General features: G+C 42.6%; 1 protein-coding gene across 1 annotated transcript; it reads left to right on the top strand.

Moving 5' to 3' along the window:
* Nucleotides 1–3,104: 3,104 nt before the first annotated feature.
* On the top strand, nt 3,105–5,257 carry Tex101 (testis expressed 101). The gene is made up of 5 exons (XM_026403691.1): nt 3,105–3,168; nt 3,291–3,434; nt 3,563–3,760; nt 4,754–4,867; nt 5,028–5,257. The coding sequence occupies exons 1-5, from the start codon at nt 3,105–3,107 to the stop codon at nt 5,255–5,257; spliced, it is 750 nt and encodes a 249-aa protein (XP_026259476.1).
* Nucleotides 5,258–15,725: the final 10,468 nt, after the last annotated feature.

The following is a 15,725-nucleotide window of genomic DNA, read 5'->3' as shown; positions in this document are numbered from 1 at the left end:
GGGTACCAAATGTAATATTCACAGCCAAGTTATCTTAGGGCAGAGGGACAGTTTGCTGAGAGACCAAAAAAAGACACCTGGAGACGGGATGAGAGAAAGTTTATTGAGAAATGCTTATGGGGAAGATCCAGTGGCAACGGACTGGTCAGGTGCCAGTCTTTGGTGGCCAGTTGGGTGAGCACTTCCCTCTCCAAGGTGCTCTATTCTGCAGTTGTAACCACGGGGAAAGGGGTATATAAGTTAGGCTGGAAAAGCAGTGGCGTCATCACTCTGCTACTTTGTTTAGCTCCTTATATGACCAACATCCCAAGAAGCAGCTGTCCTGGTGTTTGTGCAAGACAAACACTGTAGATAACACTGGCCAGTCCTATTTGCAACATATGTGAGAAACAGATAGTCAGTGCCCTTCAACATGGTATTTATCTGGTATAACCAGTCCTAGTCCTTTTAATCTATGAAAAGTTCTTATCGTATTTTATTTTTTTATATAAGATTAAGTGTTTCTACCAATGCAATTCTTATTGTGGCATTTTTCTCTATTAAAAAGAAATATTTTTAGGGCTGGGGATGTGGCTCAAGCGGTAGCGCGCTCGCCTGGCATGCGTGCGGCCCGGGTTCGATCCTCAGCACCACATACCAACAAAGATGTTGTGTCCGCCGAGAACTAAAAAATAAATATTAAAAAATTCTCTCTCTCTCTCTCTCTCTCTCTCTCTCTCTCTCTCTCTCTCTCTCTCCTCTCTCACTCTCTCTTTAAAAAAAAAATATTTTTAGCTTAATTCCCAGAATCACTATCAATTCTAAAGGATCACAAAGGGATTCTTACATCCTGTTATATTTGGGTGCTGAGAGTTGAGGGGGATGGTGACTTTGACTCCTGGATCTGAGGAAAGAGGGGCCAGGGCTGTTACTCTTGGGACAAGGGAGAAAGGGCTGGGGCCTGGACTCCAGGGTCTGAGGTAGGAAGGGTTGAGGGGTTGGACTTACAAGTATGAGGGGGATCGGGAGACTGGGTTCACACATCTGAGAGAGGTGGCAGCTGGTGCAGGGACCATAGGTTCTTGAGCAATGAGAGGGCTGGGGGGTCAGGCATCAGGGACCCAGCATTTGAGGTGGATATTTCACTACCTTTCCCTTAATTTTTCTTCTGGAGGCAGAATGAAAACTAGAGAGGGTTGGATGCGTTGGCACACGCCTGTAATTCTAGCAACTCCGGAGGCTGGTAGCAACCTGTGACCACTCGGTTACTGGTCATGCATATAATTTAAGGATGTACAAAGTGATGCTGAACAGAATGTTCCTCTATTCAGCTATCTGGAAGACCATGCAGGAGGATGATGCAATGATACAATCAGAGAAAGAAGCCTAGGCTAAGCAGTGGCTCCTGCACGTGGACTGAGGGGACCAAGTTGATTTCCAGTGCCAAGAGCCTCTAGGTGGTGTTGGAGCAAGGGAAAGACTTAAGAATATGAGAGGTCATTTTGGTAGGCCATTTGGTTCAGTGGATCAAGAGTTTAACCTCCTAGTGTGGCTGGAGAACCAGAGATAATGCACCTCAAAGAGAAGAAAACGAGAAGCAAGGTCAGCAAGGTCACTTGGAAACGCACCCCACACCCTACAGTGCAACGCCTGGGGCGGCCTAAGACCAAACCGACTCTTTTCTGCCAGCTTGCCCACTACTCACCTTCTGCGCATGCACACCTACCGTTGCCAGGGATTGGCTTCTCTGTGGCCAATGAGGAGCAGAGATTCTCCAGACTCCCCCAATGGAGTTCAGCCAATGCTTTTGCGTCGACCAATGGGACTTCGAATGTCCTGTCAGGCTGAGGCTGGCCCCGCCTTCCGTGTCTCTGGGAGCTGGATTGTGCGAGAAATACCAGCGCCCGCATGTTTGGCGTGGTGAGATTCTGGTGAGGTCATCCTGCAGCCAGCAAGAACTTGCTGCTTTAAAGTGGGGGAAAAGGAGGAAAGGGACTTAGTTTCCTGGATCTGGAAGAAAGGGAAGGCCCTGGGCCAGACTCTGAGGTCTGAGAGAGGAGGGCCTGAGGCCCAGACTCCCGGGTCGGAAGAGAGAGGACTGAGTTTTGAGCTCCCAGGTCTGGGGGAGGAGGCTGGGCCTGGACCGCTGGTCCTGATATAGGAGGCCTGGGCCTGGGCCTGGGCCCCCGGGTCTGAGGGAGGGGGTTGGGCCTGGCCCCCTGGGTCTGAGGGAGGGAGCTGGGCCTGGATCCCCGGGTGTGAGGGAGGGGGCTGGGCTGGACCCTGGGTCTGAGAGAAGAGGACGGGGCTGGACCCTGGGTCTGAGGGAGGAGGACTGGGCTGGACCCCTGGGTCTGAGGGAGGGGGCTGGGCTGGACCCCTGGGACTGGGTGGGGGCTGGGCTGGACGCTGAGTCTGAGGGAAGAGGACTGGGCTGGACCCTTGGGTCTGGGGGAAGAGGACTGGGCTGGCCCCTGGGTCTGAGAGAGGAGGGCTGGGCCTGAGGGAGGAGGGCTGGGCCTGAGGGAGGAGGGGTGGGCCTGAGGGAGGAGGGGTGGGCCTGAGGGAGGAGGGCTGGGGGTTGGATTTTTAGGTCTGAGGGGGCGGGGTTATTAGCTCAGACTCCTCCATCTGAGGGAGGATGCTGGGGGCTCTGAATCTTGGATCTTGAGGGAATGAACCACTGCAACCCTAATTCCTGGATTCCCCAGGTAAGGTAGGGCTGGTGTCTCAGAATCCTGGGTTCTGATGGAGTTAGGGGTTGAAGGCTGGCATATTAAGTCCTTGAGAAAATACTGATTTAAACTTGACTCCTGAGTCTGAAGGAAAAGGAGTTTTGGAGCCCAGACTCCTAGATCCAGTAGTTTAATGGTATTGAGTTGCCAGATTTCTTAGTCATAGGGAATGGGTGGCTGGGTCTGGGAATTACAGTCACGGAAATTAGGCATAATAAACTTTTCACCTTTCTTAAACTCACAAGTTAGGGACAGACTGACTTCAGAGGTCATAATCTTGTATACCATAAATCTACCCTAAAGCAGTGTTTGCCAAAAACCTAGACATTACCTTTTCTACATCAAATCACAGATCTTGATCAGTTCTTCCTAACCTCCCTAAAAGAAGCCATGCAAGCCTACCATTTCCAGGATTTCCTGTTCCTCTTTCTCCTAGGAGTCTCCTCCTTGACCTGTAAGTATGTGAGATGGGGAAAAGGGCCCCTGGGTCACAGAGGATGGATTTATGGTGAAAAGGGAGTCACTTTGAGAAGGGAGAGAAGGGCAAAGGTTATCTTCATCTCATTTTCTTTCCAGTGGCCCAACATTTATATTGTCACAAGGGTGTGTATGTGAATATAGAAGATGATCCAGCCCAAACATTTAACTGGACCACAGAGAAAGTTGAGACTTGTGACAATGGAGAACTTTGCCAGGAAAGTGTATTAATGATTACAGCAGGTAAAAAGAGAGTGGAGCAGTTGGTTGGGTGGGAGAGAGGGTTATTTTGCCCATATCACTGCTGTTTCCCCTTCGCCAGGTGAGGCATGAGGCCTGCCATCCATTTTTCTTTCCTCCTCTCTCATCAGGGGACAAGACAGCCGTTTTGGCCACTAAGGGCTGCTTCGCGCAATTGATGGAGGCAATGACATTCGTCCAGCACGCTCCATCTCCTGGTTTGACTGCAGTATCCTATAGTAACTACTGTGAGGATCCACTTTGCAACAGCCGACAAAGCATAGTTGATTTTTCGAAAACACAAAAGACATTAGATGCCCCGGAAGTAGGTGAGATTGTATCTTTTTTCCTCTTTGTGTTCTTACTTGACCAAGTGGTACATGCACAAAAGTACCTCCCAGTCAAATTAATTTTCTCTAAACAGTTACCTTTATGGGTCTAAGCAATGCTCAGAGTAGAGCTCTAGGACATCAGTGAAGGCTGGAGTGTAAACTGAATTTATATTTATGAAGCAACAAGATGTCTGTTGCTTTTTTTTGAGTAGGGTGGTGGTGTTTATTGTCAGTCTAACAATTTTAGTTCCTCATTGCTGCATGATGACAGCCCAATTCCCCAATTCAACCTCAAAGCTTATAATAATCTGACCCTGTCTATCTTTTCACTTCATTTCCCTCTTTCATTTATTGTGTTCTATTTGGGGCTAATATTCAGTCCTCAACAATGGAGGTGGTACTGGCCATTAAAAAGAAAAAAAAAAAAACAGTTCAGCTGTACTTGTGCCTACCTACTGAGTATTATCCCTGAAGTTTCTCAGTTTTTCAAATCCACCAAGCTGGTTCACATCTCTTGAACTTTGTCCTTGCTGTCTTTTTTGTTACCTCCACCAAAACTCCATTTTTACATAGCTAACCTCTGTTCATTCTTCCTCTTAAATCAAGTTTCAGCCCTTTGAAAATATTTACCTAATTTTTTTAGGTAGTTAGGTCTTCCTCCATTCCTTTGCCATTATACCTTGAACATAATACCTACTGAGTTGCAGTTAATTACATGTCTCTCTCCCTATAAACAATGATGCTAGAATTGTATCCTTCTCATCTATCTTTAAACCTAAGCACAAAGTTTGGAAGTAATGTGGATGGGGTTCTGACACAAAATCAGCTGGGGAAGGATGGGGAGGCTTTAGTAATGGGCTTGATTAGAGTGGCATAGTCAGCAAAGGCTTTGGGAAAGGAAGGCAGCAAGGAGAGAATCCTTCAGAGTTGGGTGGGATATGTCCCTTAACTGTCCTTCTCTTCCCGCTCTAGAGACCACCAGTATGACAGCAACCCTCCATTGCCCAACCTGTGTAGCTGTGGGGACCTGTTTAAGTGCTCCTTCTCTGCCTTGTCCCAATGGTACAAATCGATGCTATCGAGGAAAAGTTGAGCTCAGTGGAGGTAAAGTGAAATGAACATCTGAAGGTGTCAGAAGCTGGAAAACCAGACATCTGAGTAGATCCTGAGAGGGGCTGGCACTCAGAATTTCAAAGATGAGGGAGGATTGGCTTCTCCTCTGCTTTCCTAAAATATTCCTGTCTCCCCATCCTTTGTTCCATAGGAAGGATGGAATCATCTGTGGAGGTCAAAGGCTGTACAAGCATAATTGGTTGCAAGCTGATGGCCAGAATCTCATCAATCGGACCCATGGCAGTGAAGGAAGTGTGTCCTCATCAGTCTGTCTATCAATCCCGAAAGACTGAAAGTGGAGCCACTTGGCTTCTCGTTTCAGTTTGGTGTTTAGCATTATTACTACCAACACTGCTGCAATCACTTATCCATTTTTCCTGAGAAGGCATTCCTATTCCTGGGTCTCAGGAAACTTTTGACAGTGAGGCTTCTGACTGCTGGTCATCAGTTGAAGGTAGAGATTTGAAGGGGAACAGAGAGAGAGGCTGTGGATATATTTGACATGTCTAATAAAATTTCCATTGTGATTTGTGAATACCTCAAGACTAGAAATGGAATTTTAGTGCTGAAATAAAATTTGTCTTCAACTCATACATTTTCCAAACAGGAAATATGAGACCTAGAAAACTTAGAACTGAGGGTTTTTTTTTTTGTTGTTGTTGTTGTTGTTTGTTTGTATTTACAGAGCTATGGAGAGAGTCAAGACATGAACTTAGATATTTTGACCTAAAGTCTGACTTTCCTTTTACTCTAATATGCTAACTTCTCTTGCTGGCTGGACTGTGACTAGCCTCCTCCAGAATCCTTCTAGCACAATCTTACAGCCAAAGTTAGTGGTTTTGTGGTTCTAATATATTCCTAGGAGGGAAGGCAGAAGAGAAAAGTCAGACTCTAAATTCCCTGATTATAATGATCCCATCTCCTTATGTCCTGTCTGTCTCTGGCCTGCTTTGAAGCATTTTCTCCTTTCTCTGTGGTTTACTTAATGATTCTTCCATAGACCGACAGAACTTGGGAAGAAATTAAGGTTTGGCAGACTATGATGAATGGGGTCCTGGGATTTAGGAGGAAGATATTATTTGGAAAATTCTCATTTGCTTATTTACTTACTACTAAAAAATAAATAAAATATTTTTTGGGAGTACTGGGGGTTGAACTCAGGGGCACTCAACCACTAAGCCACATCCCCAGCCCTATTTTGTATTTTATTTAGAGAGGGTCTCACTGAGCTGCTTAACACCTCACTTTTTGCTGAGACTGCCTTTGAATTCAAGATTCTTCTGCTTCAGCCTCCTGAGCAACTGGGATTATAGGCATGCACCACCATGCTTGGCTAAAAATACATAAAGTCTTAACTATAGAAGACTCAAATCATACAGGAGGCATCCAGAGAAAGTAAAATGTGGGGTGGGGGTGGGGACAAAAACTACTAGATAGTTCATAGAGGAAAATGGTTTTCTTTTTTAAAGGTAAACTCAGAATGACATTTAATATGTCAATAAGTGTTAATAAAAACAAGTAAAAAAAGTGCAAACACGTTTTAGATCAAATTTAATGTGAAAACAAATGAGAATTTTTTGTCATCTATTAGCCAGTGTTACTAGTTAAATGGTATTCACAGACAAAACATATTTTGTGAAAAGCTTGGAAGAGTCTCTAGACATTCTGGCATTTCAGACAGCTATGTCCAGTATTATCAAGTTCAGTTTATATATGCAAATGTTGAAGAGAAATAAGGCAAAACATTTTAAATCAGACTAACCATACAATCAAGCGCAAAACTTGGGAGCAGGAAGAAGATATTATTGAAAAAAGCCAGGGAAGGACATTATCAGAAAGAAGTACAAAACCAGTAATTATTTCACATTAATATAGCATTCTAAAGGAGGAAGGTGCATTTTTTCAAAGAACTAACTTCAGAGTTTAAAGAGGAAAAAAAAGATAGTCATTTTTCATCAAGAGCTGCTATATTAGTGAATGCAGAAAGCACACACATTTTTCAAAATTTCAGTCTATGAATTGTTTATTTTTTAAAATATATCTATCATAGTCCAAAGAAGTTTTTACAGTTTATACAAATATTCAGGTCACAAACTCAAGGGCACAAACATTTTTTTTTTTTTTTTTGTATTGGGAACTGAACTCAGAAGCACTTTACCACTGAGCAACATCTCCAGCCCCCTGCCTTTTTTTTTTTTTTTTTTTTTTTGAGAATCCTTCACTAATTTGCTTAGGGCCTCAACAAGTAGCTGAGGCTGGCCACAAATTTGCAATCCTCTTGAGTTGCGGGGATTTCAGGTGTGCTCCACTGTGCCCAGCCATAACTTTTTAAAACATATAAAATATTTTAATACAGTGTTTATTTTAAAATAATTTTTATCACAATCCCACATTCTACCAAATGGAAGATAGAGACTTCATCATTTGAATAAACTCAGTCACATCAGGGTATTATTCTCAGTTATCTCAGATTTAAGTTCAGTTAATTCAGGGCTTTTCCTTCCAGTGTATTCATTCATAGTTTCTTGTTACAGTCCTGATAGGAAGGAGGTGACTGTGTTAGTCTGTTCTTTGTCACCATAACCAAAACACCTGATATAAACAACCTAAAGGAGGAAATATTTACTTTGGCTTACAGTTTCAGAGGTTTTGGTCCATGGTGGCCAGGCTTCAAGGCTGAGGGATCATGGCAGAAGAAAGCTGTTCAGCTCACAATATCCAGGAACTAGGGATGGGGGTTGGGGACCAGGGACATGATGTAGTCCCCAGTGACCTACTTCCTCCAACCAAGTCCCACATGCCTATAGTTTTTACTACTTCCTAGTAGTCCATCCAGCTATCAGTCCACTAATAGATCAGAATCTTCATGATCCAATTTCTTCCCAAAAGCCCCACCTCTGAACATTTCTGTACTGGGGACCAAGCCTTCAACACGTGAATCTTTAGAGGACTTCATATCCAAACCTAGGTCTAGGTTTGTTTCTTCGTGCTCTTCTTATTACTCATGTCCAAGGTCTTTCTGAAGCGTGGTACTTGGCTTCTATTCCTGATGAAATGGAATCTGCGGACCTTGACTAGGCATTGATGAGAATCTACATGGGCCCTTTAAGTTCTGCCATCCCTCTCAGGCACTTTCAGAAGACACTCTCTTTCAACTGCTCTCAAGTCCCTTCAGGGAACTTCAGGAATCTGAAGCTGCTGTGACATCCCCATGTAGGTGATGAAAATTCTCCTAAAGGTCTGGAGAAAAGAGAACTTCATAGGAACTTGTTTCCTCTCAAGGAACTAAGTAAGAGGTAGGGCCTAGATCCCAGAATTTTGTACACACCACTATTGCATTTCTTAAATCTATTGTTTGTGGCAATAGTCACCTTGTACTTGATTCGTAGAGAGAAACTCAAAAGTCCCATTTCTTGCAAATCAAAAGTTGGGCCTTTAGAACTATCATCTCTGCCTGCTTTGAACTTCAAGGCTGAATTTTAAGATATTTCTCTCTTTGAACTCCTGTGGTAATAGCCCTAGAACTTGAGTCATCTCCTCTTACGAGCTGGCGCCTGCCCCCTGACCAGAGAGCATTCCAGAAAGCGTTTTAAGGTTAATGAAAACACAAAATATCAGATGTTGTGAGATGCTTCAAGGGTAGAACCCAGGGAAATGTAGATCACTGAATAACTATGTTAGCAAAGAAGTAACTTATCAAATTAACGACCAACTTCCACATGTAAAAAAAATAGAAAAAGGTGAGCAGATCAAACATAAGCTGAAGAAATGAAAATTTAAAAATCCAAGAGCTGATTAAGAAATCAGAATGAGGAAAAGATAGTATTTTCTAAAAATAGTGCTGCAAGAGCATAAGGTAAGACCCCAATCTCACACCATACACAAAAATTAACTATAAATGGAAAATAGACCTAAACACAAAAAAACTATATACCTGATAGAAGACAACATAAAAGAAAATCTTCACGAACTTCAGGTAGGCAAAGGGTTCTAATATATCACAATCCCAAAAGTACAATCTACAAATTGACAAACTAGACTTCAAAATTAAAGACTCTTGTTCTGTGAAAGATCCCTTAAAAGGACGAGAAAACAAGGTACAGGTTGGGAGAAAATATTTGCTAATCTCCTATCTGACAAGTACTCATATCTAGAATACAAGAAATCTCAAAAGTCTACATATTCAAAAAATTCCAGTTAGAAAATTAGCAAAAGTTATGAAAAGGCATTTCTCTGAAAAAGCTATACATATACCAAATAAAAACATGGAGAGGCTTCACCATCCCTAGCCATTAAGATCATGATGAAATAGCACTGCATACCTAAATAGCATTGCGTAACTAAATAGCACTGCATTCCTAAATAGCACTGCATAACTAAAATTAAAAAGTTACTCTACCAAATTCTGGGGAGAAATTAAGAAAATGGACCTCTCCCTCTGATGTGGGAATGTAAAAATAGCACAGCCACGGTGGAAAATAGTTTGGCCATTAATTTTAAAACTAAACATACACCTGCCTTACTTCCCAGGACTCACACTGCTGGGCATTTATCCCAGACAAATGAAGCCATATGCAAATTCTGTACATGATTGTTCAAAGCAGCATTATCTGTAATAGCCCCAAACTGGAATCATCCAAAATGTCTTACCACAGGGGAATGTTAAACAAACTCCACAAAAGAAACGAATTACTGATACAAACAAAAACTTGGATGAATCTCAAAAGCATTATGCTGAATGAAAGAAGTCAGTCTCAAAGATCACACACATATGAGTCCATTCATATTCCATTCTTTTTTTCCCCAAAACATTTATTTTTTAGTTGTAAGTGGACACAATATCTTTATTTATTTTTATGTGGTGCTGAGAATCAAACCCAGTGCTTTTCACATGCTAGGCAAGCGTTCTTCCTCTGAACCACAATCCCAGCCCTCATATACCATTCTTTTTTTTTTTTTTTTTTTAAAGAGAGAGTGAGAGAGGAGGGAGAGAGGAGAGAGAGAGAGAGAGAGAGAGAGAGAGAGAGAGAGAGAGAGAGAGAGAGAGAGAATTTTTATTATTTATTTTTTAGTTCTCGGCGGACACAACATCTTTGTTGGTATGTGGTGCTGAGGATCGAACCCGGGCCGCACGCATGCCAGGCGAGCGCGCTACCGCTTGAGCCACATCCCCAGCCCTCATATACCATTCTTGAAATGCAAAATGATAGATTATATTATTTAACTGCACATATCCAAAACATTACCAATTCTACATGTAATCAAAGCAAACATTTTAATGAGCTATTTTACTTTCTTTTTATGTTAAGCATTCAAAATGTGGTGTGTATTTTACACTCATGGTATATCTTAATTTGGATTTCACATTTTAGGAGCTCAATATCCTTATGTAAATAATATACTTAATGGCTACTATACTGAACAGCAAAGGCCTAAATAATATGAAACATGTAGCTGGGCATGGTAGTGCACCCGTGTAATCCCTGAGGCTCAGAAGGCTGAAGCAGGAGGATACTGAGTTCAAAGCCAGCCTCAGCAAAAACGAGGCACTCAGCAGTTCAGTGAGACCCTGTCTCTAAATAAAATACAAAGTAGGGCTAGGGATGTGGCTCAGTGGTTGAGTGCCCCTGAGTTTAATCCCTAGTACCCCCCAAATATGAAACATGTATTCAAATATATTGCTCATTTTTAATTGTGGCATTGAATTTTGATTATTTTTCATATATTCCAGATGCAAATTATTTTCCAGGTATGTTATTGAAAATTATTTCTTTTACTTTTTATCTTGTCCTTTTATTCTCTTAGTAGTGTCTTTCATAGAGCAGGTGTTTTAAATTTAATAAAGTTCAATTTATCAACTTTATGGATCATATTTTCAGTATTGTAAAAAATCTTTGCCCAAGCCAAGGTCACATTGACATATTTGTTTATTTTTAAACCAATAATATCTCATGACTGTAGCTTCATACTAAGACATGCTCTTAAGACAGAGCAGGTATTGGGGGTAGGCACAGTGGCACTCACAGCTTGGGAGACTGAGGCAGGAGGATCATAAATTTAAGGCTAACTTGGGCAACATAGTAAGACTTTGTCTCAAAAAATTATTTTTTAACTTTTAGAAAGCAGATACTGTTGGTTTTCCAACTTTATTCTTGTTTTATAAAGTATTCTTACTATTCCAGTTCCTGTGTGTTTCAAATGAATTTTTAGGATCATTTAGTCTCCCTGCTGGGATTTTGATTGGCATTGCATTGAATCTGTGGGTAATTTGAGGAGAACTGACACTTTAACAGCCCCGGATCTTCTTACCCTTGAACACAGTATATTCCCATATTTATTTAAATTGTCTTTCAATTTGTTTCAGCATTGCTCTGTAGTTTTCAGTACGCAGTGTTGGCAGGAATATGGAAAAGTTGGACTCATAAATTGAAAGGGTAAAATTTCTAAACTGGAAAGCTTGAATGTAAAAGATTAGGTATTACTAAATTCCTCTGTTACACCCAGATTCCTGAGATAGTTAAGACAACGCCCTACTGGCCATTTAGCCTAGGGCCCTGTGCAGTTCCTCACAGGGCCCGAACCAATCAGTTTGAATGTGTACCCCACTTAGGAATGACCAATCACCCCCGCCCGACCTGTTGCCGCCAATGAATGTGCCAATCACGTCTCAGAGTTGTTGTTCAATTTTCCCGCGCCTCATGATGATTTGTTCTGATGTATGCAAAGCCCACCGCCCTCTCCAGAAAGTGTACTTAAGCTCTGCTTGACCTCAGCTCGGGCTCTGAGCCGCTCTCCCTTCTTGAGTGGGCACAGAGTCCCAGCGCGCTGGAATGGATCCCCAATAAATCCCCTTTTGTCAATTGCATGGAGTAAGTCTCTTGTGTGGTCTCTCCCTCCGACGCTCCGCCGGACCCCCCTTACAAAATAATGGGTGGGATATAAGATGATGTAACCACTTTAGAAAATAGTTTAGCAGTTTTGTAAAAAATTTTTTTAAAAACATGTTTTTTATCATATGGCCCAGCTATCCATTCAACTCCTAGGTATCCCCCAAGAGAAATGAAAACCGATTGCATTATGAACATTTTTGTACAAATGTTGTTAACGACTTTATTCGTAATAGCCCCAAACTGTATATGACCCAAATGTTCATCAAGACCTGCGTTTAAAAGGAATAAACATTATTTTCCAGGGTGTCTCCTCATGTTTGCATGTTAGGCAAGAACACTCCTACTGATCCACACCCGACCCTCATTTTTATTTTTAAAATTTTAGTGGAGACCAACATGGCTCCACCTCCTCTGTAAAGGATCACTTTTTCCTATTCCTTTCTTTTTCTTTTGCAGAGTTGGGTATCAAACCCAGGGCCTTATACATGCTTGGCAAATGCTCTACCAGTGAACTCTATCACCTACCCTCAAATTGGACATTTTAGGTAATATATTGTAATTACCATGGATTTTTTAAAGAACTTAACCTTTCTTTTATTTATTTGTTTTTATGTGGTGCTGAGAATTGAACCCAGGGCTTCACTAATGCTAGGGAAGCATTTTACCACTGAGCTATAACCCCAGCCCAATCACCCTTGATTTTTTTTTTTTTTTTTAAGCAGCAAAGAGGTGTTTATTGCAAGCTAGCTCGGTCCTCCTCGTGCACACACAGCAACTGGTGACGCTGAGAGGCCCCGAGCCCATGGTTTGCAGCATTTTTATACATTTTTTGGAGAGGGCAGGGACTTCACATACATCATAGCAAATCATCACACACTGCGGGAAAATCAAATAACTCTAAAACATGATTAGCACATTCACTGGCGGGAACAAGTTGGGTAGGGGGGATTGGTCAGAACAAAAGGGGTATTGGTTGGAACTGATTGGTTTGAGCCAAGAGGGGTGTACGTGCTGAACTACATGGTTTCCCAATATGTTACCAACCACCATAAACTACTGGGAACCCTCTGGCATCCCAGGTATTTCCCTGTCTCATGCTGATTGGTGGCTGCTAGGGGGTGGCTATGGATCTCCTCCTAGCCTGACTGAGTCAGGGACACCTGGGGCAGCAGATCTCTCCTGTTATTTGTAGATAAACAACTTAGCAGGGTGGGAATGTGCCTAGGAGTGCTCTGTGGGTTTTTCCAAGGACAAAGGTCATGTCCCTTTCTTGGACAGGCTTTGCTCTGGGATAGAGGCTGGTTTTTCATTCCCCCCCTTTGTCTGGAAACTTGGGAACCAATCATGGTTCCCTCAGTTGGGGGCCTATTTGGGCAGGCTCTACATCTTGATAAACAGTAATCCTCAGGGGACAGTCTTTAATTTCCCAAACTTACTTAAAATTGGCCTCCTAGATCCAACCTGACTTGATTTACCTATCTACACTGCCTAACCATTTCTGGCTTTATTTTCCCCTAATTTTAGAAACTTTATTGCTGTAAGGAGAAGGGGTAAGAAGGGGCGGTGGCTCGTTCTGGCTGCTTCAGGCTGAAAAGGGGTGTCGAACATGAGGGGGCTCAATGACAGGGGGGAATCACCCTTGATTTTTACCTCCAACCCAAACCCAGAATTGCTTATGTTGATATTTGTTTGGCCACTCGACTGGATCCATTTTCTAGAGCCTACTATTCTGCAGTATGTGGCTGCTGATATCTGAACTCAGTGGTTCCTTTAAGAATTCTTGTTTTTCTTTTAAACCTGGCTTCAGGAATCCCCTCTGGTTTAGTACAGCTTAGTGGAGAGACAACCGTTGGTGGGTCAGAAGTTGTATTTAAATATCATGAGTCAGTAAAGTTCCCACCATTTGCTTATGGATCTTTGATATGGGAATGGTGTAAGATTATATGTCACTCATTCATCTGTGAATTAATCCACTGGTAGCTGAATAGACTATTTGGAGAAGGTGGAAATTGTAGGCAGATTGGGCATGGTTGGAGGAGGTAGACCTCTGGGAACATGCCCTTGGGGACTGTATCTTGTCATTGGCCGCCTCCTCCTCCTCCTCCTTTCTCTCTCTCCACTCCCTGGCTGTGGTGAGCTGAGCAGCTTTCCTACACCACACCCTTCTGCCATGAGGTTCTGCCTCACTTCAGGCCCAAAGCAATGGAGCCAGCTGATTATGGACCGAAAGATCTGGAAACATGAGCCAAAAGAAACTTTTCCTTCTGTAAGTTGTTTATGTTTATGTCAGGTATTTAGGCTACAGCAACAAAAAGTAAGAGGAATTTTTTTTGAATACCTGCACTCGCTCCCATAGCCTGGAGCAACGCTCAAGTCAGCAAGAGACATGGACACTGAATTTTTTCTCTTCTAGGGAATGGAACATTCCTGATACTAATCAAAAAGTCCGAGACATCTCCCTAGGGATTAACCTGTACCCATATCACCCCCTATACTGACCTCATGAATTTTCATGATTGGGTTTCTGTCTACCAAAGAGGGATTACCCAGAGCAGAAAGGTATCTTTTGATGCTTTCAAATGCAAGCTTCCTAAAGAGCCCATATGTGGTACAGATGTTTCAGGCTAATGTGATTTGTGTGGAGAAGATTATTAGCCTTACTGTGTGCAGTGACAGACCACATGCATGATGTTCGTACCATAAGATTATAATGGAGCTGAAAACTTTGGTTGCCTATGACATTGTAGCTGTCATAATGTCACAGCACAATGCATTACTCATGCGTTTATAATGATGCTGGTATAAACAAACCTATCATGCCATCAGTTATATAAAAGGGTTACACAAGAATTATTTATAATACATCATACTTGACAATGAGAATAGATGACTGTGTACTTCATACTGTCAGGGTGTACTCCTGTAGGCATTTTTTTTTTAACCATATCACAGCATGGTGGACAGGCACGGTGGTGCATCCCTGTAATCCCAGCAATTTAGGAAGCTGAGGCAGGAGGATCCTAAGTTCCAGTCCAGCCTCAGTAGATTAGCCAGACCTTGTCTTAAAATAAAAAATAAAAAGGGCTGAGGATGTAGTTCAGTGGTAGAGCACCCCTGGGCTCAATCCCCAGTACTGAAAAATAGAAAAAGAAAGCAGCCTGCTGCATTCTGCTGGCAGCGGCCTGGTCATCTGGCGCTCACTGCCTCCCTTGATTGCATTATGTTCTGTTCAGCTGGATCCAGTCTGTGTTTTGCTTGTCGTGGCCTCAGGAACATCAGGCTACACCATACATATGGGTGTGGTTTGGATCCTGAATGTCCAATAGAAGTTCACCTGTTGAAGGCCTGGTCCCCAAGGTGGAGCTCCTGGGAGGTGGTGGAACTTTTCAGAGGTGGAGCCTCATAGGAGGTCCTTAGGTCACTGGGGGAGTGCCCTCAAAGAGAACTGTGGAACCCTGTCCCCTTCCTGCTATCTACCCTCTTTGCTTTCTGGCTATGAGGTGAGCTGTCTACCCTGCCATATATTCCCTGCCGTTGCCATCTGGCACCCTCACCAGAGGCTTAAAGCAATGGATCTTCCGGATCATGGAAGTTCTCAAACTCTGGACAAAAATAAGCCCTTTCTCTTTATAAGTTAATATCTCAGGATTTTTTTTTTTTTTTTTTTTTTTTTGCTACAGGGACAGAAAGCTGATCATACCACCACCACCACCACACACACACACACACACACACACACACACACACACACGCCATGTAACTTTAGGTGTGTAGCAGGCTTCACCATCCAGGCTAGTGTAAGTATACACTGTGATGTTCCCAAGTAAGAAAAACCCCTAATGGCATATTTCTAAGAAGTTATCCCTGTCATTAAGTGACATATGACTGGATATAAATTCATTGAGGTCTATACTTCAGTTTTGTGTTGCTATACCTCAATACTAAAAAGACCAGTTGCG

The sequence above is a fragment of the Urocitellus parryii genome, chromosome 15 (genome assembly GCF_045843805.1).
Source record: "Urocitellus parryii isolate mUroPar1 chromosome 15, mUroPar1.hap1, whole genome shotgun sequence".
NCBI classification, from domain to species: domain Eukaryota; kingdom Metazoa; phylum Chordata; class Mammalia; order Rodentia; family Sciuridae; genus Urocitellus; species Urocitellus parryii.
The sequence above is the reverse complement of the archived record's forward strand: the minus strand, read 5'-3'. Positions and strand labels throughout refer to the sequence as shown.

Coding starts and splice junctions, on each gene's coding strand:
- Tex101 (XM_026403691.1), top strand. CDS start 3,105: ATGCAAGCCTACCATTTCCAGGATTTCCTGTTCCTCTTTCTCCTAGGA. Junction 3,169..3,290: donor AGGAGTCTCCTCCTTGACCT/GTAAGTATGTGA, acceptor TTTTCTTTCCAG/TGGCCCAACATTTATATTGT. Junction 4,868..5,027: donor AAAAGTTGAGCTCAGTGGAG/GTAAAGTGAAAT, acceptor TTTGTTCCATAG/GAAGGATGGAATCATCTGTG.